This window comes from Nothobranchius furzeri, chromosome 3 (assembly GCF_043380555.1).
Source record: "Nothobranchius furzeri strain GRZ-AD chromosome 3, NfurGRZ-RIMD1, whole genome shotgun sequence".
NCBI classification, from domain to species: Eukaryota; Metazoa; Chordata; class Actinopteri; order Cyprinodontiformes; family Nothobranchiidae; genus Nothobranchius; species Nothobranchius furzeri.
The window spans coordinates 75011825-75039309 of record NC_091743.1 but is presented as its reverse complement, the minus strand read 5'-3'; the positions used below and the strand labels follow the sequence as shown (position 1 = coordinate 75039309).

Sequence of the window (27485 nt, the reverse complement as noted above, 5' to 3'; positions counted from 1 at the left end):
CTAAACTAGCACCCTCCCTGCACCCGTCCCCCCTCTTTACTGTCCACTCCTTGTTCCCTCCTCTCCATGACTGATGTCAAGTTGTTGTTGTTATTGTTGTTGTTAGCCTCAAGGGCAACATGCTGATTATCACCTGTAAGTCACTTTGGACAAAAGAGTCTGCTAAATACATAAACATAAACATAAAGCGCACCGACCAACTTCCAGACCGAAATGATTTAACTCCAGTTTAGCAACACACTCAAGTCAGTATAACTCTGTGGCTGCTGCGGCTTTTATCCCCCTCCCCGACTCAACTGCGTGGTCCAGATGCTCTCCATGTCCAGCAGCACAAACCTGTGTGAGCAACTGTTTCTCACTGATGAACTCCTTCCTCATCTGAGAGCCCAACCCCACAGATGCAGGTCTGGCTGGAACAGGTGAGCATCACAGCAAATCAGAGTGGAGAAACCTGGGATTGAATTATTTTGCTTTTATTAACCTTTTCTGCTCCAAAGCATAAAAGTTAATAGGTGAGATTTTGCATTTTCATTTAATCCAATCCAATCCAATCCAATTTTATTTATAAAGCGCATTCACAAGGCATTACAACCAAACAAGGCGCTGTACACTAAAAATTTAAATTTAAATTTAAGAGAATTACTATTTTTTTATTTTTGTTGTTGGCCTGTGAAAATAAATTAAACCTACTTCAAAACAGGAGAGATTACAGATAGAAGAATAGAAATAGAATTAAAATAGAAAATCCCTTTATTGTCTCTCAGTGGGGAAAGGTTGGTGTCACAGCAATAACATTCATTACAGGAGCAACAAAGGAGAGTAAAAAATAAAGAATAAACAAGAAAACATAAAATAGAAACACTTACGTAAAAGATTCAAAAGATAAAAAATAAGAAGAAATGCTGAATATATGCAGATTTTAAGGAGTTAAATAATTTTAAAAAATTTAGACACAAGTTAGGAATACCACTGATGTGTGCTTCATTTAAAATCGATTTGCTCATGTGTAATTTGGTTGTTCCAGATTCAGTGTTACTGCAAAAATAAGTTTGTTTCCAAATGAAAAGGTTCAACCGTTCACATCTGTAGATAAAGGAAAATGTGCACATTTGCCGACACTTTTTAATAAATATTGAGTTTGGGCCGCAACTTCATCCCAGTTTTTCTTTTTGGCCCAGTGTGAATTTGAGTTCGACACCCCTGCTGTAAAGGGTCATTTTAGGACATACTGGCTCAAGAAAATAATCTAAAATTATGAAAAATTTGCAAAGTTTCCCTTTAAAAGTGGAAAAAAACGGATGTGTGAATATGATGGATAATGGAGAAATGAGCCAAATCACTGGACTGAATGTCATCTTTATTCTTTCTTTAGTTTAAGGACTGTTTTAATGAGTCAAGATTATCAGATCTGCTCATGCTTCATTCATAGTTTTATGGAACTTTACTGCTTTTTTGTCACTTTCCATTCCAGGTTTTCTTCATTCATCATCACATTGACTCGTCCTCTGACACAGCTCCACTTGTTTTACATGAATGTGTCCATGTCCAGAACTGAAACACCTGATTTAGCTCACAGAGGAAAAAAACACCACAAAATTGGGATAGCAATTCCATATTATTTAAATAACCCCTGGCTATTATGAGCATGCACGCTCAGATGATCGGCATCAGTGTAAAAGTTGTGTCCAATCCCATCTGCTGTCTGGTTTTCAGAACACAGTCAGATCCCAAACTCTGGACATTCACTTTCTCAAAAGCAGAAGAGTTAGATGAACTCAAGCGTAAAAGAGCGGTGTAAAGAAGGAGCAGAGGTCTGAATGATGGGCTGCGTTGGAACAGCCTGAGAGCAGGAAGTGAAATTTACAGACCATTCAAGTGGAGAGAAAAACAAAACAAAAGAAGCTCCTCTTTACTGTGATTTCACACTTAGAGGAGCAGCTGGTTTCTCCAGAAAGCGGTTTAAGTGTGTTGATCCTACTTTCCTGCTCATAAACAGCTCTGAAATAGTGATAATGATTAAAAGAAACTGCTCGTTTTTATTTGTTCCCTCTACTATTCTTTATTTTCTCACACCTTTTCAGCCTTTCACAGCTCATCACTTCCAATTTTCCACCATCTCCTTCACCTTCTGCTCTCCCGTGTAACTGTCTTTCCTGCTCATCTCTCCCTCACACTCGTGTGCCGTTCTTTTCTTCTGGCCTGACTCTTCACTTGTCTTCGTCTCCTTTCAGACAGGCTCTCGTTCCCACTAATCGGACAGCTCGTTGTAGTTCCTGTTTGAGTGATCTCCCTGTTGCGTTTTCTTGTGAGTTTGATACAGAAAAATGTTTCCTGCTGATCGCTGCCAACATAAGAAAAATGAGTTCTTCGTCAGTCTCTATGGCTTCTTTATATCAAATTGTTTTATATCCATCAGGATTGATAAGCTAAAGGCTAGTTGGAGCCAAGAACATAGCACCCAGTTTCTTCCTTAAACAGTTCCAAAAATATGTTTGTCTTATTCAAAATGGTTCATACAAACATCTTTAAACTATTGCCAATGTTGCCAGTTTCATGTTATGAGTACTTACATGGAATTCTGTTGTAATTTATCAGCTACAGCCTGACCAGCAGCTGCTAAATATTGGCCTAGCAAGCCATCCTATATATGTGAAGATATAGTCTGGCCACAACCCAAAAGCACAGCATGGTCGTGGGGTGAAATCTATTAGATCAATACGTTATTGAAAAACAAACAAAGTGACATACTCACTGCTACGGATGTCAGCCATACACCGTCAGAGAAGATGCAAACACATTATTTTTCTAAATTAAGGCGTCTGCTCTTGACTCTTGACCAAAATATTCCTTTAGGATGCAAAAACATTATAAAAACCAAACACTTCCCAACTTCTGAGTCTTTGGGGCGACGGTGGCACAGGAGTTAAGTGCTCGCCCCATAATCGGAAGGTTGCAGGTTTGAGCCCCGCTCTGTCTGTTACTGTCATTGTGTCCTTGGGGAAGACACCTAACCCCCCCTTGCCTGCTGGTGGTGGTCGAAGGGACTGGTGTCGCCTGTGCTCGGCAGCCTCACCTCTGTCAGTGCACTACAGGGCAGCTGTGGCTACACCGTAGCTCATCCCCACCAGCGTATGAATGTGTGAATGATTGATTGTGTTGTAAAGCACCTTGGGGGGTTCCAGGACTCTAGAAGGTGCTGTATTAAATACAGACCATCTACCATTTACTGATACTGATAAAATGTCTGGGATATGAAGCGACTAAGTCCCTGACTGCACCAGGGAATTAGAATTAAAAGTAGCATCCAGCTGGTACTAATAAAATGCTTTAACTAACCGACTAAATAATTGTGTAAAAAAGAGAGGACAGGTTTGTGTTCACACAATGCAAAGGAATATATTTCACCACAGTTTGATGCATTCTGTATCATTGCACCTGTGTAACCCATGCTCTTCTTTCTTCTTGTCAGTCAGATTAGTGATGAAAGTCTGAAAAGCACAGTGATCTCACTGTATAACCAAGTCTAATTCATAGTTCATTAGATTCTAATAGTTTCTCCGTTAGCTGACGTCACGCCCCTGATAGCTTAAACTCCGGGTTACCAGATGTTTGTGTTTGTCAGCTAGCATGCCATTCAGCGTAACGATGCTCATAATTATGTTTTCTGTGGAACTCCTTTATGGGACTTTTGTGCAGAGAAGTGCATCGGAGCTTCCAGTAGAGTTACAAACTCCCTGATGACACCTCAGTGATGCTCCCTGAAGTGATGAGGCATAAAGCCTGGCTGGCTGGACTGATGGCTGAGCTGTGAAATAAACACTTTTGCTCCTCGAGCAGCATTTTATGGCTGAATGCTGCACCTGTCAGTGGTTATTTAGCAAGATGTTGTCTGCTGCTCACAGAGCTTATGAGTGTTTGGAGGGGCTTCAAGAGCATAAAAATGGCCATTGCTACATTGCTTAAAGACACACACACACACACACACACACACACACACACACACACACACACACACACACACACACACACAGTGATTTTGATGTTGCTTTGATTCAGCCATCAATTTTCAGCACAGATTGGTGTTTAAGACTCTCAAACTGCAAACTGATTTGTGGTTTTAAGTGAGTAAATGTGTGTTTACGTTCGAAAGTGGCGGATACACAGACATGCAGCTCCTCCACATTTTAGGATGAGTTGCATTAAAATGGACAAACAAACAAAATCTAAGTTTAAGACAAAATGCAAACTTGCTGACCTTGAAACAAATCAAGCACTTCTTTTGTCATCAAACTTGAGCTAGAAAGCTAATTAACTAATTGTTATAGTGACGTTTTAAAGGGAGACTTTGCAGTTTTGCGTGGCTTTAGCACCCCCTACTGTCAGGTTAGGCAAACCAAAAGTGAAACTTATTTCCTTCTTTTTAACACCCTAGTCTAACAGCTGAAATGTCTCCCCAGCCTTCATGAGTTTCTACAGGAGTGATTCATCACTAAATCAAACGAATGAGCCGGGTTCATGATCTAATGCAAGCAGGAAACGTGTTGGAATCAGATTCCAGCGCTGGCATATCAGCTCCACTTTACTAAACCCAACAGGAGGCGGCCTGCCACTCTAAAGTTGCAAGTACAATATTCTCGGTCAGAGTGACATTTCATTAACCCTGCAAAGCAGTGGTTCCCAACTTGGGGTCCCCAAAAGATTGCAGGGGGTCCCCGCAATTTCATTTATGCTGAAGTTGTGAGCTCACCAAATATATTTGTAAAAATTGCATTTATAAAATTAAATTACACACACAATAGTATCATTTAAACAGTATAAGAGATTTACCTTTGTATGTCTGCATAAAGTTTGTTAAAATCACTTTTAGTGCATGTATGTGGGTATGAGTTAGGTTTAGGGCGTCCTTGGCTTGCCTTGGACACAGACAAGGGGGTCCTCAGGGAAAAAAGTTCTGTAAACAGTCTTTTCAGCACATGCTGGCTCAAGAAAAATAATTTAAAATATGAAAAAGTTGCAAAGTATGCCTTCAGTGTCAGTGTCATGTTGATGATACTATTTCAATTTACATACAGCATGTTTTAAGCATTCTATACAATCCCAAAATTCCTTGTTCTTCCTCTCCACCACACTGCAGCCTCATTCCAGACCTTGGCAGGAAGAGATGACCACAGTGCCAGCTTTAACGAAAGATAACGGAGGCCATGTGTGTTTTTTTTTTTTTTGCCAAATTCTATAAAATCACTGGGAGCATGGAAGAGTAGCATACAGGAAACAGAGGCCAGAAGACCAGCGTTGACCTTAAAAAATGATTTTTTTAACCCTTTGATGCATAATGGTCACTACAGTGGACAGATACTTAAAATTGTTATGTATTTATTTTTGCTATTAAGCACAGCTGTTGAAGACTTTATTGCATTTGAACCCCTCCATTTGTACTTCAGTAAGTCAAGCCAACATATTTCATGTTCAGATTGCACACTGTCCACTGAGGTGGACATGTAATAAATTATTTGTAAATTACATTTTACAAAAAAATATGTAAATATGAAATTTGTTTCATTCACACCTAAAGATGAATGAAAAAAAATGTTAAAAAAATCATGGTTGAAGATTTCATAATTCATGCATCAAAGGGTTAAAATAGTTTAATTCATAAATATGACAATTCATCTCTTTGCTAAAACATGGTTTTGGAAGTCTTGGTTGCAGGCTTGGCTACCAAATATGTGTGAAAAATATATTTTAGGAGCTGTGTGCCATTCATCTAGTCAGTGCTGATTTACAGGTAGCTTTAGCTCTCCTGCTGCCAAGTGCTGCTCGAGATGGACGTTTTTATGCATCTGATTTAGTTTCAGTTTGGCTTTCCTGCACAAAAGTAAAATCTGCAGAACTACCTGAGAAAAAAAACCTTCTTCATTTGGCATGAAAAGTATTCAAACATGCACACATGGTGCTATTTGAGACTTTTAAGGAATCTAAGGAAAACTGGGGTTCCCTTTAGCATGTAAAATAAGGAATTAGCAAATATTCCTGTTGAGGAATTCAGCTCTTTTTGAAGCTCTATAAATCTTAGACATAATTCTGTTTCCTAAATTCAGAAGCAGAAGAAAACTGTGGAGTTTATTGGTTCCGTCTCACGATGAAGATGAATCACACTCAGCCACTTCTCTGGAGAACAGTTCATCAGATAGCTGTATTGCCTCAGCAACAGAGTACATAATGTTTAGAGGAGCAGAATATGTCATCTCCCTTTTATTATCCCGCTCATTGATGCTGTCGTCCCTTTATTTGATGTCTTTGTCTCTGTTTTTCTTTCTCCTGTCACTCACATGCTGCAGCATGAAATTGGGCTTCGTCTCTTTTGTGTCTTGCCTTCTTGACGGGTTGACTTTTCCTTCTCTTTTTTTTGTGTTTACCTCTGTCTGTTTGATATTCAGTCAACACGTAACGGCTTTTTTCTGATTTGTATTTAAGTTTTATTTCCTCTCAGAACACAATGTCATAGATGGAGAGCTTTCCGTTTGCAAGTGGATGAAATATGCTCCAGAGGTGTTTAAACACGCTCAGGTAAATAATGCAAAGACACCGTGACGTCAGCGTCCTCAGCTGCCACCACTCTGAACGTTTTCTCAGCCACTGAGGTCCCAACTCTCATCCTGGGATTGTTATTATCCATAAACTGATCTAGTACTATTGGAAGTCAATGCTTTTGTTCTGAAAGGACTCAAAATGGTAGCAAATGCTAAATCTGTTCATATAGAAAGTAATAATGCATTTACGATGATGTTTTGTTGTAGTCATAACAATTTCTCTTTTTTTGCTTTAAGTTGAGCTTTATTAAGGATTCTATGCAAAGTTTCATTAATGAAGCCCCTGCACTTGTATAACACCGTCCAGAGACAGAGGACTCCAAAGTGCTTTACACTACAGAGTATCATTCATGCACTCACACACTGATGGTGATGAGCTACGATGTAGCCACAGCTAACCTGGGGCACACCGACAGAGGCGAGGCTGCCGAGCACAGGCGCCATCAGTCCCTCTGACCACCATCAGCAGGCAGGGTGGGTTAAAGGACACAACAGCAGCATTCTCTGCCGGGAGCCGTGGGACCGATCCTACAACGCCCCGGTTCCTTGGAATATGTAAAGCTAATTAAATAGTTTTAGGAAGTTTGTTTTTCTCAGTCAAATCATATCAATTTTGATATACAGCAACTTTATGCAGAGAGTTTCACACGTGTCTGTTGTGCGTTAAAGGTGTGGAATACAGAAAAAACATTTTTAAAATCTGATTTCTGATTATAATGAGTGTTTCATGCAGGCTGACCATGAAAATAGTCTCCTACAACTACAACTATCTCCTGCATTAGCTTCAGATAGAAAACAGACGGTGAAACTCTGGGATTTGAAAATCCTGACAGACCTACATCACACTGTCACTTAACCCATATTGATTCGCGATGGGGAAGACTGTTGTTGATTTAGCATTCAGGAAACTGCAGAGACGTCTCAGCTAGTAGAAGCTAACCATTAGCATTAGCACCTTCATGCAGAACTCCTCTGGATTTGTGTTTTTAGTGGAGATAAAACGTCTATGTTACAAGTCAGCGGTAGCGTTGAATTGCTGTTGTCCAAGCCGAGGATACACATCCAAATATCAGGAAATCTTCCCTTTTCCTAGACAAAGAATTGTGCTTGATCTTGTTAAAAGGTAGCTTTCAGGTGTTTATAGATGGTACGATACACTCAGCAAAATCCTTCATGTTGAAAAAGCCTAATAAATACTCATCTACCAATCAGGTAATTAGCTCTTACTCCGTTGGCAGTCTGCAACGTTTTGCTTTTTCCTCCGTTAGAGAAGCCAAGAGGCTTCAGAATGCTGCATCTTGTTCACCTCCGGGCTAAGTCATCACTCCTCATCCTCTGCAGCACCTGCCTCCGTCAGGAAAGTCATTTTTTGTGCAACTCTTTCAGTACCTTCCAGGATCCCGACTCTCTGGCATGCAGCTTCTGCCAGATTTTCTCTCGGTGTAATGAACGAGCTGATGACGATAGAGAAGTTCTGCTGCATGTTCATTTTCTCCTATTTTATCTCCAGTTTATCTACAAACATGTACAAATCACTTGTAAGTCGTTTTGGACAAAAGCGTCTGCTAAATACATAAACATAAACATGAACATAAATAAAATATTTGAGTCGGAAATTACTTGAATAGAGTGGTTTCTTTTTAATGATGATGTCTGCAGGGGAGGTCTTACTCCTGCAAAGTTTTCCCAGAAGTACGGTTAGACGACTACTTCCACTTTCTGAAACTTAGAGAGGAAAATCAGGGCAAACTAAAGTGTGTCTGTTCCTTTTTTCCTCCAGTGTGACCCAGAGGAGGAGATTTAGAGCAGCTCTCTTCATTAGTCTTCATCTCAAACATGTTGAGGTTCATCACAAGCTCTCAGCTCTTCTCAGGAGGTGAACGTAGTCTTGGGTGTTGGACACTTAAATACCCAAGGCTGTAGGTGTTGAGTTTTCTCTTAAAAATGTAATTTTTGAAAGAATAAGAGCTTGTAAAATGCCATAATCTACGCAGCACCACCTCCTCTCATGTCGTTTCCTCTGTTTGAACCTAGAAGTGGGATGGGACTTTACTACCTCTGTGCATTTGGTTTCATCTGACTAAGATGTGAGTCCTGGATTGATCCAAAATAAATGTCAACAGCTTGGAAAGTCTAGACATCCTAAATGTGGATGAGAGTAAAAGGTTTCTGTCTGACTGAATTATCTGTTCCACTGGTCAAAAACTGGATGTGTTTTTATTTCTAAGGGAAGTTTAGGATGTCCCGAGCTGCAGTAATAAAAATATGTTAAAACATTAGGGCGACGGAGCCCCGCTATGTCTGTCACTGTCACTGTCATTGTGTCCTTGGGCAAGACACTTAATCCACCTTGCCTGCTGGTGGTGGTCGGAGGGACCGGTGGCGCCTGTGCTCGGCAGCCTCACCTCTGTCAGTGCACCCCAGGGCACCTGTGGCTACACCGTAGCTCATCCCCACCAGTGTGTGAATGGGTGAATGACTGATTGTGTTGTAAAGCGCCTTGGGGGGTTCCAGGACTCTAGAAGGCGCTGTATCAAATACAGGCCATTTACCATTTTACCATTATTGCCAAGATTGTGTTTCAAATCACATCTTCACGAAAACACAACAGGGACGTACGACATACTTTTTACCAATATTGTCTAACTCTTAATTTCCAGTAAAAGTTGTGTAATTGAAAAAGTAAAATAATTTCTGATTTTACATTTAAATGCATTAATATCAGCCAAGTTATATGTTAGACCGATTATATTAAGCATCCATAAAACAGAACCAGCATTAAATTTCAAAGTTCTCTAACATTCTGGTGAGTTTTGCTGTATAATAAAAAAAATAATTTCCTCAGATACTGGAAAAACAAATCAAAGATTGCTGCTTTTGTACCTTATTATCATTGCATAAAAACAAAATGTCATGGTCTGTGTCTGCGTCTCACCTCATGTGTCTCCTTTTGTCCTCATTCGTCTCTAGGTGCTCCTTTTGTGTCTTCTAGCGCCCTCATGTGCCGTGTCTGCGTTATCCTCATATGTCTCCTGGTGTTCCCCATTTGCCCTCTAGGTTTCCCCCCTCAGACATCCCTTTCCCAGGTCCTGTGCTCTCTTGGCCCCCTCTTAGCCACACCCCTGTAATTTCTTTCTGTAGTGTTTTCCTTTAGTGTCAGCTTCCCCTTAGATATTAGTTAGAAGTCCTGTGCCTTCTGGTCTTTTGTTTTTTCTCTTAGGTCATTTTCCTTTGTTACAGCCTTTCATTATTTGGGGCGACGGTGGCACAGGAGTTAAGTGCTCGACCCGTAATCGGAAGATTGCAGGTTCGAGCCCCACTCAGTCTGTCACTGTCGTTGTGTCCTTGGGCAAGACACTTAACCCACGTTGCCTGCTGGTGGTGGTCGGAGGGACCAGTGGCGCCAGTGCTCGGCAGCCTCGCCTCTGTCAGTGCGCCCCAGGGCAGCTGTGGCTACATCGTGGCTCATCCCCACCAGTGTGTGAATGTGTGTGTGAATGGGTGAATGACTGATTGTGTTGTAAAGCACCTTGGGGGGTTCCAGGACTCTAGAAGGCGCTATATCAAATACAGGCCATTTACCATATTTAGTGTGTTTTTTCCCACCAGTGTTTTCTTCCTCCTCCTTGAGTTAGTAATTGTGTTCACCTGGTCCCTCTCCCCACACACCTGCAATTCATCTCCCTCTCATCTTCCCAGTCTATATAAGCCCTGTCTTGTCTCTGTGTGGTTGTCGGTCCATTGTATTTCTGTCAGCGTTTGTTCGTGCTCTGTCTGAGCTTTTCATCTCTAGGTCTTAGTGAGCTTCGTCTCTAGGTTTTTTGGTGCTCTAAGAGAGCTTTGGGTGTCCTGTGCTCCAGGACTTTTGGACTTTGGCTCACTGCCTCGGATTTATTTTTGTTCTTTTATCCTGCAAATAAAAGGATTTTTACTTTGAACGAACTTCTGCCTCTTGTCGTCTGGGTAATCTGCATATTTGGGCCCTAACCATCCCCACAACGTGACACAAAAACCCTCCATGGGTTCATATAAAGCAGAATGTTGAGATATTAATAAACGATTACCTTGCAGAATAAAACATGGAAAAGAAATAGTCCAGTTCTTAAGTCTGTACCTTTATGACTAATACAGGGAAAAGAAATGAAGGAAAATAAAAACCAGAAATTAAACAAATTATCAGAATCTCAACAAGAAAACATATTCAGAATTTCCTCTTACCAAAGAACAGAGAGTGATGCTGAAACTCAGAAGCCCTGCCAAATTCAAAGAACAGATGAAGCTCAAAGCAGAGGCACAATCTGTTGTTTTTGTTTAAACATGTAAATGTGATTTAATCTGAACTGTAAAAGGTTGCGTGTTGGCAGAGCCAGAAGCACGGCCTGAAGACAAAATGGTTGCTGTTTAAATCCTGCCTGTGGGTCTGTTCTGCGTGGAGTTAGCGCGTTGCATGTGAGGGATTTCTTCTGGAACTCTAGTTTTCTCCCACAACCCCAAAACATGCACATTGGCCCAACTAGAAACTCAACTTCTAAGTTTCTAGGCAGGGGTGTCGGACTGGGGGGGGGGGGTACCGTTTACCCAGGGCCCACTGCAGGGAGGGGCCCTGAGACAGCTTTGAATAAAAATGTTTTATTGTTGTTGTTTTTTCCCCCCAACTTACTTAATGTCTTAATAAACTTCCCTTTACCTGGATAAAGAGGTTAAGAAACAGAATTTCACCTTAAAAATAATAACTGAATAATCTCTGAGGCATCTATCACCCCTTAAAAATGTGCAAAGTGGTTTAGTCCACACCAGCGGCCAGGGGCTGCACTGCCGCATGTACAGCTATGAGACATCGCAGATGCCGACAGCCAGAGCTGGAGGCAGGAGAGCCAGTCATGTCTTTTCCCAAGAAAGGGAAATCTGGCTTCCAGAAAAGAAAAGAAGGAGAAAAAGTTAATTGAACAGAAGCAAGTATTGACTAGGTTTTTCAAGAAGGAAGGTGAGCAGCAGCAGCAGAACACAGTTTTAGCTGATAATAGCTAGCTCTCAGAAGCTACATTCATGTTAGGTGTTCAGCGTTAAACGCCTTTAGTTTCACCATCAAGATCAAATATAAATTAATTAGCGTTATCAGTGAAAACACTAATTAATATATATATATTAATCAGAATTATTATCGCGGGCGGCCGCTGCCAATTGATTCGCGGACCTCGCAGTAAAAACAGGTTCACTCTGTGTGGATATGTCAGCTCCTTCCCAGTCATGGACCAGGACAAACTTGGTATCGATGGATTCGTGGTAATCTCAGGAATGAGAAGCTGCCACTGTTTTTTGTATAGCATGATGACACTGGTGTTAGGATTGTTATTGACTTGGTTAGATATTTTAAGCCTATTTTAAATTTCTTTATATTTGATCTTGAAAACGGACAATCTTATAATTTGGCTGATAATGCAGGGATTATAAAATTTAGAGTACATTACATTCACAGAGAGAACCTGGTTTATTTCATGTCATATGTATTTAATATATCAATACATATCAGCAAAGCTTAACATCATGAACCATGACAGACATGACTGAAGAGCAGATGAAGATATCATGCCAGGCACTGATGAGAAAATATTACAAGGATCTCACAGCTGAATTTGAGAATGAGATGCTACACCTGAGAACAATATATGGTGCCACATTTCCACACATTCAGTCTCCTCTTGAGCTGCTTAATGCCATACAGGATGCAATTACAGAGCATCTTTGGAGAAGTTTGTATTGGACTGAGGATATTTTGCACACACCTGTGACTGTTGCTGGGGGTGAACGGGCTTTTAGCAAACTGAAACTGGTGAAAAATTATTTGAGATCAACAATGTCCCAGGATAGACTGAACAGCCTAGCTCTTCTTTCTATTGAAAGCCAATTAGCCAAAGGATTGGACTTTAAAGATCTCGTAAGTGATTTTGCTAACATGAAGACCCGTCAGTGGGCATTTACTGGTAAATAAATTCCAGGATTTTTGTTTGAACACATTGTTGGCAAATAAAAATAATTATATGTGAAGTCTGGGCATTTCACTTTTATTATGCTGGCATTTGTATTTGCTCAATATAGAGGTTAAACTAAGATCATATTTATTATCTTGTCTTATAGCATGACAAAAAATGTGTAAGAGAGATATTAAGTAATTGAGCATGGGGGCCCACCTAGAAGACTTGTACCTAGGGCCCAGAATTTGGTGCTACACCCGTTTCTAGGTGTGAATAAAGGACTAGTTGTTTGTCTTTATGCGTTCCTGTGATGGACTTGAGTGTCCCCGGGCCTTTAGCCCGATGACACCAGCTTCCTGTGACCCTAGTGAGGATGAAGCGGTTTAGATAATGAATGGATTAATTGTAAACTTGTCCAATAACTATACAAGATTGTAATGCATGAGCTAAAACCAAAAGGAACCAAAACACCCCCTAGTGGTTGGTTGCAGCATAGGCTTTAGGCCCCAAGTCTCAATGGAAACAATCAGCATTGAAAATAGAAAAAAAAATGTATTTTGACCAGTTTTGGCTGCTATTGATTCACGTTGGTCTGCAATATCCACATTTCTTGTACGCAGTAATTTGTTGTTTGGTGCTTTACAATACAAAGGGAAAAAAATACACTCATTGCAGGCAGGTTAGACCCACACCTGAGATTTCATGGTTTGACTTTTGTACAGCTCTCCCTGCAGCCATATTGGAATGTAACTAAATACACAAAAGAGAAAAACTATTACAGACTGACATGGTTTGGGGAAGGCATTCAACCCAAGACATGCAGAATCACACTCAGATCTTATGGTAAAAAATAAAAAGAATCTTTATTCAAAAAACGGGAACTGAAGGTGCACTGAAAAAGCCCAGTGGAGATCGAGAATGGGAGTGCAGCGTCTGGGGGGGGGGGGGGGGGGGGGGGCAGATACAGGTGAGTCCAGGAAGGTACATCTAAACTTGGTGGGTGCAGAGAATAGACTTACTGGGAGTAGGGGAGCGTAGGAATGAGGGAGGGTAGGTTGGGTGCCGGGGTGAATCCAAGTGGGGTGTCCAGGAGAGGGAGCGAGAGGAGAGCAGGAGAGCGGGCCGGCCGGGAGGCATGGAGAATGGTGAGATCTGCGTCCGGAAATCCTATGGGGCACAGGTGTGTAATCTTGAGGAGTCGCAGAAATCCAAAGACGTAATCCAGAGAAGTCACAGAAGTCCAAAACGTTCCAAAACCTGTTAACAGGTAAGCACAGGGAAAAGATCCAAAGGTTCACAAAAAAAATAAAAATCCTAGAAACACTAGAGCACAAAATCCAAGAGTCACAAGAAGGCAGGAAACTACCAAGCTGTAGTAATCATCCGGCGTCGAGGGGTGTTCTCCATCCTCCTTTTGTAGCCAGACCCGCTGATTGCAAATCAGCTGCAGCTGGAGCCTCCCTCTCCTGAAACACACAACTCAAAGATGGGAAAATGAGAGGAGTACTCACCCCGGCACATGACACAGACTTCAAAACTTAAAGTTAACAAAGACCCTCCAACTGTAAGTATGACAGCGGCCAGCTGAGGTGTGGCTCAGATGGAGCGCATGAGAGTAAATTAACGGCTGAGCTAAAACTGGATTTTTGTTGAAGAGTCTGCCTTTGAAGTAATTTAGGTCAGAGGTACGACCTACCTTGTCTCAGCCTTCCTGTCTGTCAGTCAGTGTGTGTGCCACATAAGTCGACTGAATGAAGAGCAGCTATTCTGGTATCTGCTCTGCTTTTGTTAATGCGTCTCTACAGGGAGACAAACTAATGAGTCCTGGCTCTGATTGCTACATCACAACTTTTGCGCGTCACCTTCAGACACTCTTGGTGCTACATCATAGTGGGTGCTCCACATCACACGCTGTGAACTACATTCCCAGCAAAAGCAGGAGGCTATTTTGGATCCGAGTGGGTCTGACTTTCAGGCTCTTTTTTATTTTAGAGGCAAAGTCAGTACAGAAGGTCAGCTCGGTGCAGATTTACTGGCAAATATTTCAAATTTGAAACATTTATGATGTCAGAGAGTTAGTGTTCATGAGTAAATGATGAAATTAAAGCTTTATTCTTTAACCTTCACTGGGTGTGGAGAGATTGGACTAATGAGGGTTTGACCTGAAGGCAACAAAGTTAAAGAACAAAAAAGTGCAATAGTACTTCAAATGATTGCACAAGACCATGGATCTCAAACATCTGGGGGACAAATAACAACAACTGGAGTAAAGTGGTATGGCAGCCAACATCTGTTTATCTACTGGTGTTTCAGGCTTACAGGTTTTACTATGAAAGTGATACACGGACTGAACCAGTTTACAGCTTAAAAAAACATAAAAACTAAACTAAAAAATATGTTTTCGTTCAAGATTCCATTGCACACGTTTAATTGAGAACGCTATAATTAAGTTGAATGTTTATTTAGTAACCTTTTATGCTAATTTAACAAAAAACATTTTTAGAAAGTTCAAGTACTCCCAGACTTTCATGCAAAATGTACAACTGGGATCAAATGACGGTGGTCAAATGATTTCAGTTTGTTGAAAATACAGTTAAAACCTTGTGTTTTTGATCTTAGTCCAAGTTGTGTCACTTAGCTCATTTTAACTCAATGGCCAATTCATAAGCTTATTTTTAATTTTTAAGCTAATTTAGCTGCGACAGTTAGGCTTTAAGAAGAAGAAGAAGAAAATATCATTTCTTTAGCGCCTCTCAATATAAAAATCACGAGGCACTTCACAAAAACAAAAAATATAAAAATTGTAAAAATAGAAAAAAAGCATTTTGAAAATGTTTAAAAATATATTTAAAATGAGCAAGAATAGGCAATTGCGATTTAAAAGAAAAAAATGTTAAGAAAGAGAGAGAGTGAATAGGAAAGAGGGAAGTCAGTGGATCCTGAGGAAGGTGGAATGGGTGGGGAGAGCAGAATAAAGAGAGAGTGGTGAAGGAGGTCATACAAAAGCCAGCTTGAACAAGTGAGTCTTCAGCTGCTTTTTAAAGGAGACCACTGAGTCCACTGATCTCAGGCTCAGGGGGAGAGAGTTCCAGAGTCTGGGGCCACAGCAGCAAATGATCTGTCACCTTTGGTCTTTAGCCTGGAGTGCTGCACAACCAGTTAAATGAGCTGACTCCAAAAGTTAATCAGCTGTAGTTGAATTGCAGATGCATGCCCAACGTGAAAACGGTCTTCTTCATCCTTTGCCCGCATTAGCTGCAAAAGGAATTAGCAGGCGAACAGTCGGGGCAGAAAAGGTCAGTCTCTTCTGTGTCACAGGGAAAATTAGGTTTTGTTGCCCCGCCCACCTTTGCTCGTGACCACCCACACTAACAGCTCATGGCTCTATTGATTTTGCCTCCTGTAGAGTTCAGAAGGTGTGATTAGTAAGTTAGTCATTAGCAGCTTCACAACATGGTGGAACATGTTTGTGCGATTTATAGGGAAAGGGAGTTTTCCTCTCCACTGTCGCTGCATGCTTGCTTAGTATGAGGATTGCTGTAAAGACTCTGACACTAGTCAGTGACTCGATGCAACCTGCTGGGTTCCTTATATAGGAAACTTTTGCTGATTGGCTTAATGACCTGAACTGTATTGTAATGTTTACTGTGTGAAGTGCCTTGAGATGACTTTTGTCATGATTTGGCACTTTATAAATAAACTGAGTTGAATTGAACTGGAATCATATAAATGTTGCATTTTCAACAAGAACAAAGAGCAAACCGAGACCGTGGAAGTCATGTTACTGTTGACCAATAGGATGTAAGATGGTTGTAGATTGTAGTTAAAGAGGGACTGCACACCATCAGAAAATGTAACACCACCCCTAGTCAAGATTTGAAAAATACTATGAAAGTGTGGAGGGAGGAGGAGTGGGAGGAGACTGTACTGATGACGTGCAAGTGTACCAGCGCAACACATTCTCACACCTGAAGCAGCTACAAATGACGAAGGGTGACCAAGCATTTGTTTCTGATGTGTTGGGAGCCCTTAACCCACTTACACATGCAAAACTTTGTTTCTTGTTGTATCGTTCCTCTCAAACACGGTTGACGGGAAATTTAGAAAGAGAAACTGGGTTAAGGTTAGGATGGGGGCGAGGGGAAGGTTAAATTGCAAGAGGATGAAGGTCACAAATCAGTCAAATTATCCTTTTACTGCGGGCGTCGGAAACAAATGCTAGCACAGAAACAGAAAGATTGCATTTGTAAAGACCCAGTTATACAGTTTATAAGCAAAACATGTTTTGGGGGGTTTAGTTACTCTTTAATAATGAGTAGGACTTGTAATCCTGCCCCCCCACCCCCCCCCCCCCCCACCCCCCACCCCCCACCCACACACACACACACACACACACACACACACTTCTACCTCCTGAAACGGGGGGACGGAGCTTTTATCCATGGCAAATGACTCACGAGGCATTCACTAATAGTATAGACTGCAGGAAGTGCTTAGAGACCTCTCCAAGTTAACGTGCGAAACAAGGTTGACTCAATAAAAGTGTGGAAACAAGTTTGAATGCAACACTTTTGCTATATTTAGCACTCAAAGGGAGGAGTCTGAGCTAAAACCACATAAAACTCTATTTTGTACCGTTGTGTGATCGACTGAGTCAGTTTTAGTGTTTGCTATTGTAGATGAGCTATGGCTTGCATTGGACTGAATCCAAAGTTAACGAACTGTAGATCCGATTGTTACTTCTTTAGGCTTTTGTTAACCCATTCAGGTGTTTACAAATGGTTTTGCTAACAAACAGACAAACAAATACACACAATGGCAGAAGCATCCTTGCATTTTGGTGGTGAGGTGTAAAAACAAAAACTGCTTCTTTCTGATTTAAGGTGAGATTCACCGGGTAATAATAACCCGATTGCTTTGATTGGTCCCGGGTTTTTCATGTGCACCCAAGTTCTCAGACGTTTGTTAGACTCGATGATTGTCAAAGTGAATAAATCAAAGTGTATATATGATTTGTAGCTCAGCATCAGATGCACGCTGAGATGCAGGCAGGCAGATGGATGCGTAGTGAAAGCTTTACCAGCCCAATTTTGTGTTGGAGACCAACAGAACGAGTCTAGAAACATTGCAAATAAGAAATCTGTCAGTTCTCTAAGTGTTAATCATTTATCTTGATTGCCTAGTAAGATTGCCTTTCAGTCTGCAGCAGATAAAGCATGCTGATTCGGATTTGGGTGAACAGAGAGGCCAGAAACCTAAAGGAGTTGGTCAAAAGCAACTGTTAAGTTATGCAACTTTACTGTGTTTTAATACAATCCTGATGAGTTTTCACTAGACAATTAAAAGTCACAAAACTACTTTTTGTCCTCCGGGTCATGGTCGGTCTCCATGAGATCTATTGTCTTAGACATGACCTCAGTGGCCAATGTAATTAATGTCAATACTAAAATACCTGTGTTTGGCTTTGGTTTTGTCATGGTCTCCATGGTTACAGCTTCCACTGGCACCAAAATCATTTCCTCATTCACACATCCTCCAATCTCCATGCAAATATCAGTCAGATGTACAACAGGCTTTCAAGACACCTATGTATGAAAAAGGCGTCATTATAGGGTTTTATTTTGAAAGAACCTTCAGGTGAGATTTTGATGTTTATTTTATGATTTTAGTCGTTTTATTTGAGCAGATTAAACAAGGTGCTGCGGTTTATTCTGAGGCTTTTTCTGTTGCACTCATAGGCAGAGCTGGGACACTAAAGGAAAATCACTGAACGGGACCATCTGGGACTCAAAAATAATTTTATGGATGGTTTGGTTCTTTTGTTGCTTTAATAAAAGAGTATTTTTTGTGTGATTTTGGAAAATTCACCAATATTAAAGGACACAAAATTTAGGCCCTTTTTATTGTTTCTAGTGGTGAGGTAAGTTCAGGTCTGTTATCTTCATAAGCAGTGGTTCCCTTCATTTAGAGGCTACATTTACAATTTTAGATTAACAATTCCTCGCTTCTCAAAGATTTTTTTGACAGTATTTTGGGACCAAACACCCATCTGAGTGAATCACCATGAACTGATGTTTGTGTTTAATAGGCAGCAGCTGAAAGCTGCAGACAGAAATCAGGTCAGATTCGGATGCGACATCCATCATTGACTCATCCCAGGCTCTAAGTCTGATGACTTCACTGTGTTGCATTTGTGTGGCTGTAAATCTTGGATTTCTGATACAGCCTAACGTCTGTGCAGGTTACAAAAACACATAAAGAGAACAGGAAAATGTGGGCGAGGCATCAGATAGGATGAGTAGGACAGAAAATATCTCAAAAACACAAAAAGTATGAGTATCTGAAAAAATCTGCAACAAATTCCTTTTTATATCCTCAAGATTTTCCTTCATTGACTAATTAAGTAAAGATGATTGTTGTGATCTTAGTGAATGTGCGACGGTTTCTGGGGTCTAAGGTGTCTGATTACATGGAAACAGGCGGCAGAGCTGTAACCCAAATCTGCCAGCGTCCTCCTGTCCCACTTGAGCATGAGAGAAATAGAAACATACTAGGTCACTCTTTAATAATTGCAGAAATAAGTTTCAAACACTGTGTGTGTGCATGTATGTGTGTGTGTGTGTGTGTGTGTGTGTGTGTGTGTGTGTGTGTGTTTGAAACTTCCTAAAGCAGGCATCTTTTAGATTTTTTTGTTATCAGTTTGGTATTAGATTAAACTTTGATCCGTCTAAGCTTCATTCAAAACATTTTTCAGTGAGGAAACCTCTAGCTTGACACAAAGAATCGTGTGTGTGTGTGTGTGTGTGTGTGTGTGTGTGTGTGTGTGTGTGTGTGTGTGTGAAAACCTGGGTTTCAGTCTAATATCTTGTTCTACACATTGATTTTATGGTGTATTTTGCAACAAGATACATGTCCCTGATCTCAGAATAAATGTTTCGTCCTTGCCCTTGTTGAAGTAATTACTCCTCCTTTCTATGGCCGAACTAAACCATTAACAGATGTGCAGATGCAGAAATGAGAAGATATTCGGATGTTTCCTTCACAGTCACTTAACCCTGCATTCTTTCCATGTGCACGGCAGCTTAATTAAGGATTGATTTGTGTCTGTTTCCCTGCAGTGGATACAGATGGCAGGAAGTTGAAAGGAGCCATCCAGAGGAGCACGGAGACAGGTTTGGCTGTGGAGATGCCCAGCCGGACCGTCCGCCAGGCCAGCCATGAATCCATAGAAGACAGCATGAACAGCTATGGTTCTGAAGGGAAGTGAGTAAAGTTTATTCTTCCTACTCAACTCAAAATCCGTGTTTCCAAATGAGTTACGGGACATTTCTTGTAGGGGGGAAGGTGACGCTGGCTTGGTCCTCTCAACTGTTGTGTCTCCATACAAAATCGGCTCTTTAAGGACTTTGCAAAGACATTAGCTTATCATGACTATTTTAGCAGTGAGGGATGTCACTGTTGATGCTCTAGGGAGGGGCAACAGGATTACAAGTCCTACTCATTATTAACTACGATCTTCACCACTGGGAAACTGGCTGAGAAGCTTCTGCCGAAGTGTTAAGGTCTGTAGCTAATCACCAATAAACTCTCACCTGTGGTGTATCAGATCAAGATCACCAACAGTCACAAAGATCCTGTGTACACGTGGGTCCACAGAAACCATATCAAACCTCGCAAGAGTTCCTTAACTTTGATGGTGACACCACCCCTAGATCAGACTACACAACTCGAATCACAACAAGTGGGGGGTTGTTTATCGCAACATCAGTGTTCCCTACGTTCTCTGACTCAATTTATACAGGTTCTGTGTTTGAATGTGTCTACTTGTATTTATGTCCTAGTCTCCATGTTAGGTTTACAAACAGACTGGGTTGTCATTGATGATGTCACGCTATCGGAGTATGCCTAATTTGGGTTAGGGTTATTATTCGTTTCATCCATTAAGAGAAAGAGAGAGTGGCTGTTTGACGTACATTAATGGCATTCTACCATCAGAAGAAGCATAGTTTTTTCCGGTGGTCTGTGAGACCACAAAACGCCTTGGATTACGGTGTTGTGAAAGGTTTTCTGTCATGGTGGGTGGAAATTTCTTGACCCACGACATGCAGAATCACAACATGGAGAGCAGGAATGTAAGTAAAAAACTTTTATTACTAAGGAGAAAAGTAAGAGACGGGAACTGACGAGATGTAGGACTGGCAGCAGGAATCCAGGATGAGATAAGGAGGGAGACAGAGTGAATATAAGGCAGAAAACAAATGGGAACTTATCTGGAGACTGGTCTTATGTTACTTGGTAGTGGTAATTGTACAGGAAGGATTGTCTGGTCCGGGTGAGCTGAGGAGATCCAAAGGTAAGGTATTGGTTATCCAGAGGTGGAAGAGCAGGAATGGATGTTAGTAGGTGAGTGGCTGAGAGCGGGCGGCCAGGGGATGAAGCAGTGCGTCAGGTAGACTGAGATCCGGGTTTGTTCTGGAGCTGGTGAGGGACTGAGAGGAACCTGGAGGAGAGCAGGAGAGGGCATTAAGGGGTTTTCAAGCGACAGGTTAACAAGAGCACAAATACAAGTGTCAAGGTCAGGTTGAGGCTAGAGCTACCCAAACAGAGTAATCATCCGGCGTGGTGAAGTGTCGCACTGCTCCTTAAATCCCCTGGGCCTTGATGAGGAGATCAGCTGCAGCTGGGAGCTCTCAGACACGTCCACCTGTGGAAACAATGCTCAGAGGAAAAAGCCAGGTTACAGGCAGTCAGCTCACCACGGACCATGACATTTTCCATTGCGTTTTTCTGGTGTTGGTAGTTTAGAAACCACAGTTTTAAAGCTATGTGAACACTTTCTATTTTAAAGGGGAACTAGGTGATTTTGGCTTGCTTTTAGCACCTAGTGTCTGTTTGAAGAGACAAAAACAAAGCCTTTCTCCTCGCTGTGTGTTTGTCTTTTTAACTAATCTAAAAGCTGAAGTCTCTCCAGCCTTCCTTAGTGTCTACAGGAGTGGTTTCATCACTAAATTAAACAAATCAGCTGTGTTCATGATCTAAAACATGTAGGAAACGTGCTGGAAGAAGACTGCAGCACCAGTTACGTCAGTCAGTCGTTCTGAAGTTGTAAGAGAACATTCTAGTCACAGGGGGCGATAGGGGCTGGGTGGCCTTTCTTTAACCTTGGGTGTTTCTCAGTGTGAAGGCGTCTGAACTTGCATGGAGATTTCTTATAAATATATAACGAGGCTTTATAAAAAAATGTTTATATATTTGTTTTAAATATGTGAGCGAGTTACTACCTGCTAGCCACCAAAGCTGCAACTACTAATCAACTAACCAATCATAGCTAATTACTTTGGTTAGTAGCTACAATTAGTTGACTTGCATTTAAACTTGAAATTTGTCCCCGAAGTAGCTGCGGGTGTCTGATCCGCCATCCTTTTGAAAATAACACGACGTACTCTGGGAAGTTTTTGACCAAGGCTCCCGTGTATCCTCGCTCAGCTAGCTAAACAGCTAACAAATGAAGAACACACGCCTCAGTAGAACATGAACATTGGAACACGTCTTGGCGGTTCCTGATGACGTATCTCCTAGACAACCGGGGCGGGACCAAGACATCAAGGCAAAGTTCCTTGGCGTTGAGAAACACCCCCCTGTAAAGGGTCATTTCAGTACATACTGGCCCCAGAAAATGATTTAAAAATATGAAAAAGTTGCAAAGTATTCCTTTGACTTTCCTCAATCCTGCTTCACCAGCAACTCTTTCAATTCAACAACGTCTGCCTGATTAGTGACATCTCCTGATGCCATTTCCTACTAAGTTACAGCCAATCAGCATGAGTTAACCACAAATCCTTCCCAGCGACTCTACAAGGCCTTTTCCAGTACCCTGTTCAAGTACTCCACTGGTTCCTGAAATGGCCCAGGAAAGAGTCCTTTTGGGCTGACCTGGTGAAATGGAGACACAAGAGTGCCACGAAGGTGCTGTGAAATTACTCGCTGGTTCCAATAGTGGAAATGAGCCTAAGTGATTCACACAGCACAGATGACATCAGTAATAACGTGGAAATACTACAGACACAACAGCACTCACAGATCTGCGCCAAACTGGCTCGCAGCTCAAATTCCAACAGTTACATAACAAAATGAGGCAGACAGATCGACGTGGGTTTGGAGGGCTTAAAAAGACATGCAGACAGAAACGGTTTGTTCATGCATTTGTGATTGTGTTTGCATGAAAATTAGGAAAATTAACATTTATATTATAAATATGAAGGGACTGTTTTACTGGGTGATTAAAAGGCTTTCGAAAGACATCCTGAAGAGGTTTCGTGTGTGTGTGTGTGTGTGTGTGTGTGTGTGTGTGTGTGTGTGTGTGTGTGTGTGTGTGTGTGTGTGTGTGTGTCTCTGCTCTGTCTTCTCCATCCTCAGTGAGTCATTGTGGATGGCTGCTTATACTGAGCCAAGATCCTCTGGAGGTTTCTTCTTGTTAAAAGGGAGTTTTCCTCTCCACTGTTGCTGCATGCTTGCTTAGTATGAGAATTGCTGTAAAGACTCTGACATTAGTCAGTGACTTGATGCAACCTGCTAGGTTCCTTATATAGGAAACTTTTTTACTGATTGGCTTAATAAACTGAACTCAATTGAATTGTTTTGTTCAGTGTTGTGCCTTGAGACGACTCTTGTCGTGATTTGCCGCTATATGAATAAACTGAATTAAATGATGCTAAGAGATTTATGTGTGTGTGCTCCAAGCCTTGTGACCAAAGGGAGCTGAATCATCAAACTGGCTACACTGCTGCATCATTTAAATCATCTGCTGATTTTTTTCCCCTTCCTGTCTGTGTTTCCGTCAGCTGTTTGGCTCGAGCTGCTGATTGAAAAGCTTTAGGAAATGCTCATATGCTGCCGCGAATAAGCACTTTGCCAGCTAACACTATCCAATCATAGTTATAAGCCCATTGATTTATGATGGAGGCATTTCAGGACCCAGTGGGTGTGTATAGGCGTGAGAGTCTGCTGATAGTTTATTCTCAATGTGTCTTTGTGTGTGTGTGTGTGTGTGTGTGTGTGTGTGTGTGTGTGTGTGTGTGTGTGTGTGTGTGTGTGTGTGTGTGTGTGTGTGTGTTTGGGTACTAAATAACCTTCTACTTACAAGTTGCTAGGTGGGAAAAAACCCAACAAAACATATGGGTGAGTATATTTAATGGTTTGAGCCATTGTTAGCATGGCTTATCATGGCCCATAATAATTTTATCAAATTAACAAACAGTTTGGTTGGAAATAAAAAAAGCACACACACGTTTCTTTGCCAGGGCATTAAAGGATCCAACATAAAATATTCAAGGTGGAATGATTAACTTGGAAAAAAAAAAGAGAAAAATCAAAGAGCTGCAGAGAGAATTTCTGTTTGGAGATTCAAGTACCTCCAAATTGGAAAACAGCAGAAGAAGACTGATGAACGCTGGTGAGAGGACGGGTAAAGAAGGTAAATAGACAATGGGGGGGACACTGGTTAATCAAGCCTGTCCTTGTTTGCTCGCTCTCTATTCTGGAGCACATGGTCAACAAGATCAGCTGTGATCTGAATTCACTTAGTCGCTGAAATGACAAAACCACAAGAGAAAAATTGATCCACTGCTCTAAACATGGCTGTGACTAATGGTGCCTTGAATCCGGGTCAGATTTACCACGAGTCCACATGAGAGCAGCCTCCTCTAGAGTCACGTTCACAGCTACTAACCACAAATCGGCGGTTTCCAGAGTCAAGGATGGAACCAAAGGCATCAAAAGGATAAATACTTTGGTACTTCGCTCAAGTAGTAATTTTAGGTATTTACACTTCACTGGAGTAATCATCTCTATCTAATTTCACATTAAATTTATAATATACCTCTCACAAGATGCTTGTCATTGTTTGAAAAATACCACAAAAATAAAAAACAAAACAAAACAATCCTGATAAACTGCACCTGCAGATAGAGTGAATTTGATTGTGGTTGTATTGTAACTTTAGACATCTACCACTCTGACGGCCTGTTGGTTTCTACCATATGGTTTATTTATATATTTGCATTGCATTCAAATGTATTTTTTTCAAAGGGCATGAGTGCAGCTGAAACTGTCGGCAGGTGTGTTCAGATGATGAGTAACTGAACCTGTTCTGAACCTTCATTGTGAGTGTCATTAATGTGACTGAGCACAACACTAAACACTAGCTGTTGGAGAATATTGCATTGCATAACAGTTAACTAGTTTTGATTTAGATTTTTCCTGATTTTAGGACTTCTTTGTGATTGTGTAACAGCTTTACTCATACTCACGATGCATACCTGTGCAAAACGCACATTTTACATTTGTCTTTTTTTATTTAATCGTTTGTTTAAACAGGTTTTATTTTGTTATGTATAAAGTTTTGATATCAGACAGCTGTCTTTATTGAAGCCTGACAGAACAATAGTCATAGGAAACATACATTCAATAGTCAAATGTTAATATAACAATCTGTTTTTCATGTTATTATAAAATAATGAAATAAAATTGGCCCTTCCCATCTGTAAATCCTCCACCAGGGGGCAGTAGACTGGATATCTGATGAAGGTATAATCCTGATACTCCATCTGTTGCGGTAGGGCCAGAAGAGGTTTGATGAGGATTTCTGATATAATTCTAGAAGGAATTAACGAAGTTGAGTGATACCTTTCTTTTTGTTCCCTTCTGTTGAAATTTTCTTTGTCTTTCTTCTTTTTCTTTTGTCTCAGTTCTTTTTGTGGGAATTGCGTGATTTTATTTCTCTTGATGACTCACTCTCCTGCCAACTGAAGCACAGTGAGAGCTGTCTAGTTGTGTCTAACCATCCATCCATCTCTGTCTCTTTCCTTTTTCTCTCCAGTCTTAACTACAGCGGCATGTGTCTGGCGTCGGATACCCAGTTCAGTGACTTCCTGGACGGGATGGGCCCGGCCCAGTTTGTTGGGAGGCAGACGCTTGCAATGACATCATTGGGTGAGAAAAGACATTCAGCTGCTATGAAAAAACATTTTTCGAAAATATTGAAGTACATATAATATAATTATGGAGAGTTCGACTTCCTGGGATTGGCCTCAAGATGTTTCTTTTTTCTCCAAGTATGGCTAAAACTATAATCGAATTCAAAATTTTACATCACCCCATCATAAAATAGCTCCAGCTTTTAACAGAATTATAGAAGTTAAAAGTGAGCAGTAAGCAGCAGCCGCCTCCAGTGCAACCTGCGGCAGGTCAGAATAAGAAACAGAAAGCCAATAGTGGAATGAAAATGTGTACATTTTTTTAATTGATGATATTTTCTGGATATGAACTTTTTAAATTAACAGGGTCTTTTTATAAAGGTTTATTTATTTTTAAATCACCAACCTCACCATTCTGCTATGCAAATCTACAGAACAAGCTTGGTCACATAGTCCCAGAACATCACTCACTCACCTCTCCCGTTGGGTATCTTCCCTACGCTTCTGCTGGAACCCGAAACCCACAATGCCAGAGGAAACAAGATGGTGCTAAACACCAGTCACTGTTTTTTAGGTCCATTGCCTTTTGTTGCCTTTGATTTCAAATGGTGTTTTACTTTTTGGGACTCTAGTAGTTAGTCCTAAAGTAGAAATGGTAGCAGCTGACAGTTTCTCCTTCTCTGGTATTATTGAGCTGTGAACCTCTTACACCAGTGGTGTGTGTGTGTGTGTGTGTGTGTATGTATACATATATATATATATATATATATATATATATATATATATATATATATATATATATATATATATATATATACGGTATATATATATATATATACGGTATATGTATATATATATATATATATATATATATATATATATATATATATATATATATATATATATAAGATAAAAAAATAAATATCTGCCAGTTTAAATATTTATTTAGGAATCTGCAAGATGATTATTGTGCTGTTTTTTTTTGAAGAACTTGAAGTGTAAATGGAGGAACAAATGGAAGGATTCAGTCTGAAATAGGTTAACAAAAACATTCTGCAACATTAGGAGTTCCAGCTTGTTGCCGTTTTAGGTTCACTCAACCTTCGTGTTTTTTGCCAGAAATATTAGTTTGTCCACATTGTCTGCAGAAAGGGCAGATCAGTTGGCTGTTACGATATCTCCAGCAGTAGATAAAACCCTCTCGCTGAGGACAGAGGACGCTGGTATGGCAAGGTAACATGTTGCTCGCTTGGCAATGTGGGGATACATGGGTTCATTGCTTGATATCTCACGGGGAAGCCGTAGAGTTCCCAAACAAGAGACTATTGACAACGGTGGATATTTGAGCTCTTGCTCTCCTGAGTCGCTTGCAATAACTTATGTGGCGCTCCACTCAGTTAGCATGCTGTTATATATATTTGATTTGCGACAAATGCTCCAAAATAATTCGATGAAGATTTGACTTATGTGTACTTTTACTTTTTTTCTTGTCTTAAGTCGATGGCCTCATTAGCCTTCAGGGACATAGAGTGGATTTCTCCTTCTTCTTGTTGTTTTGCCTGTATCCAGTGGACATAGACATGGATGTCATCGGTTAAGACATGCACATTAAGCTACGCTAAAAAGTTTCCGCTCACAGTTTGAATAATTTCTTTCTCAGGTTTTAGTTCAGAACTATACTTTGAGGGTCACAGCTATTGTGCTATTGTGCCTGTGGTATTTTGAATAAAATGACCTTTAGAGAGTCAAGCGGAACATCTCCTATAATGGCTTTGAAAATTAAAAGGGTAAATGGGTATTTACCCATAAAACTAAGTGAACCGCCTGCTAAATCCACTTCACTTTGGTAATAACCTAAGTCATAAATCAGAGGGAGATTTTGGTGCAGTAAAGTTTTCATCATCTGCTTCATTTATATATAGTTTTCAGATAGTATACGCAGGAAACGT

The 27485-nt window shown here is 40.8% G+C and overlaps 1 protein-coding gene across 1 annotated transcript in view; it reads left to right on the top strand.

The window, feature by feature from the left end:
• Window positions 1-27485, top strand: part of rims4 (regulating synaptic membrane exocytosis 4) — a 65010-nt gene that overhangs the window by 19452 nt on the left and 18073 nt on the right. The window contains exons 2-3 of the mRNA XM_054732695.2: window positions 19681-19825; window positions 25440-25552. Coding sequence (XP_054588670.1) covers window positions 19681-19825; window positions 25440-25552 — 258 coding nt within the window. The remainder of the gene's footprint in view (window positions 1-19680; window positions 19826-25439; window positions 25553-27485) is intronic.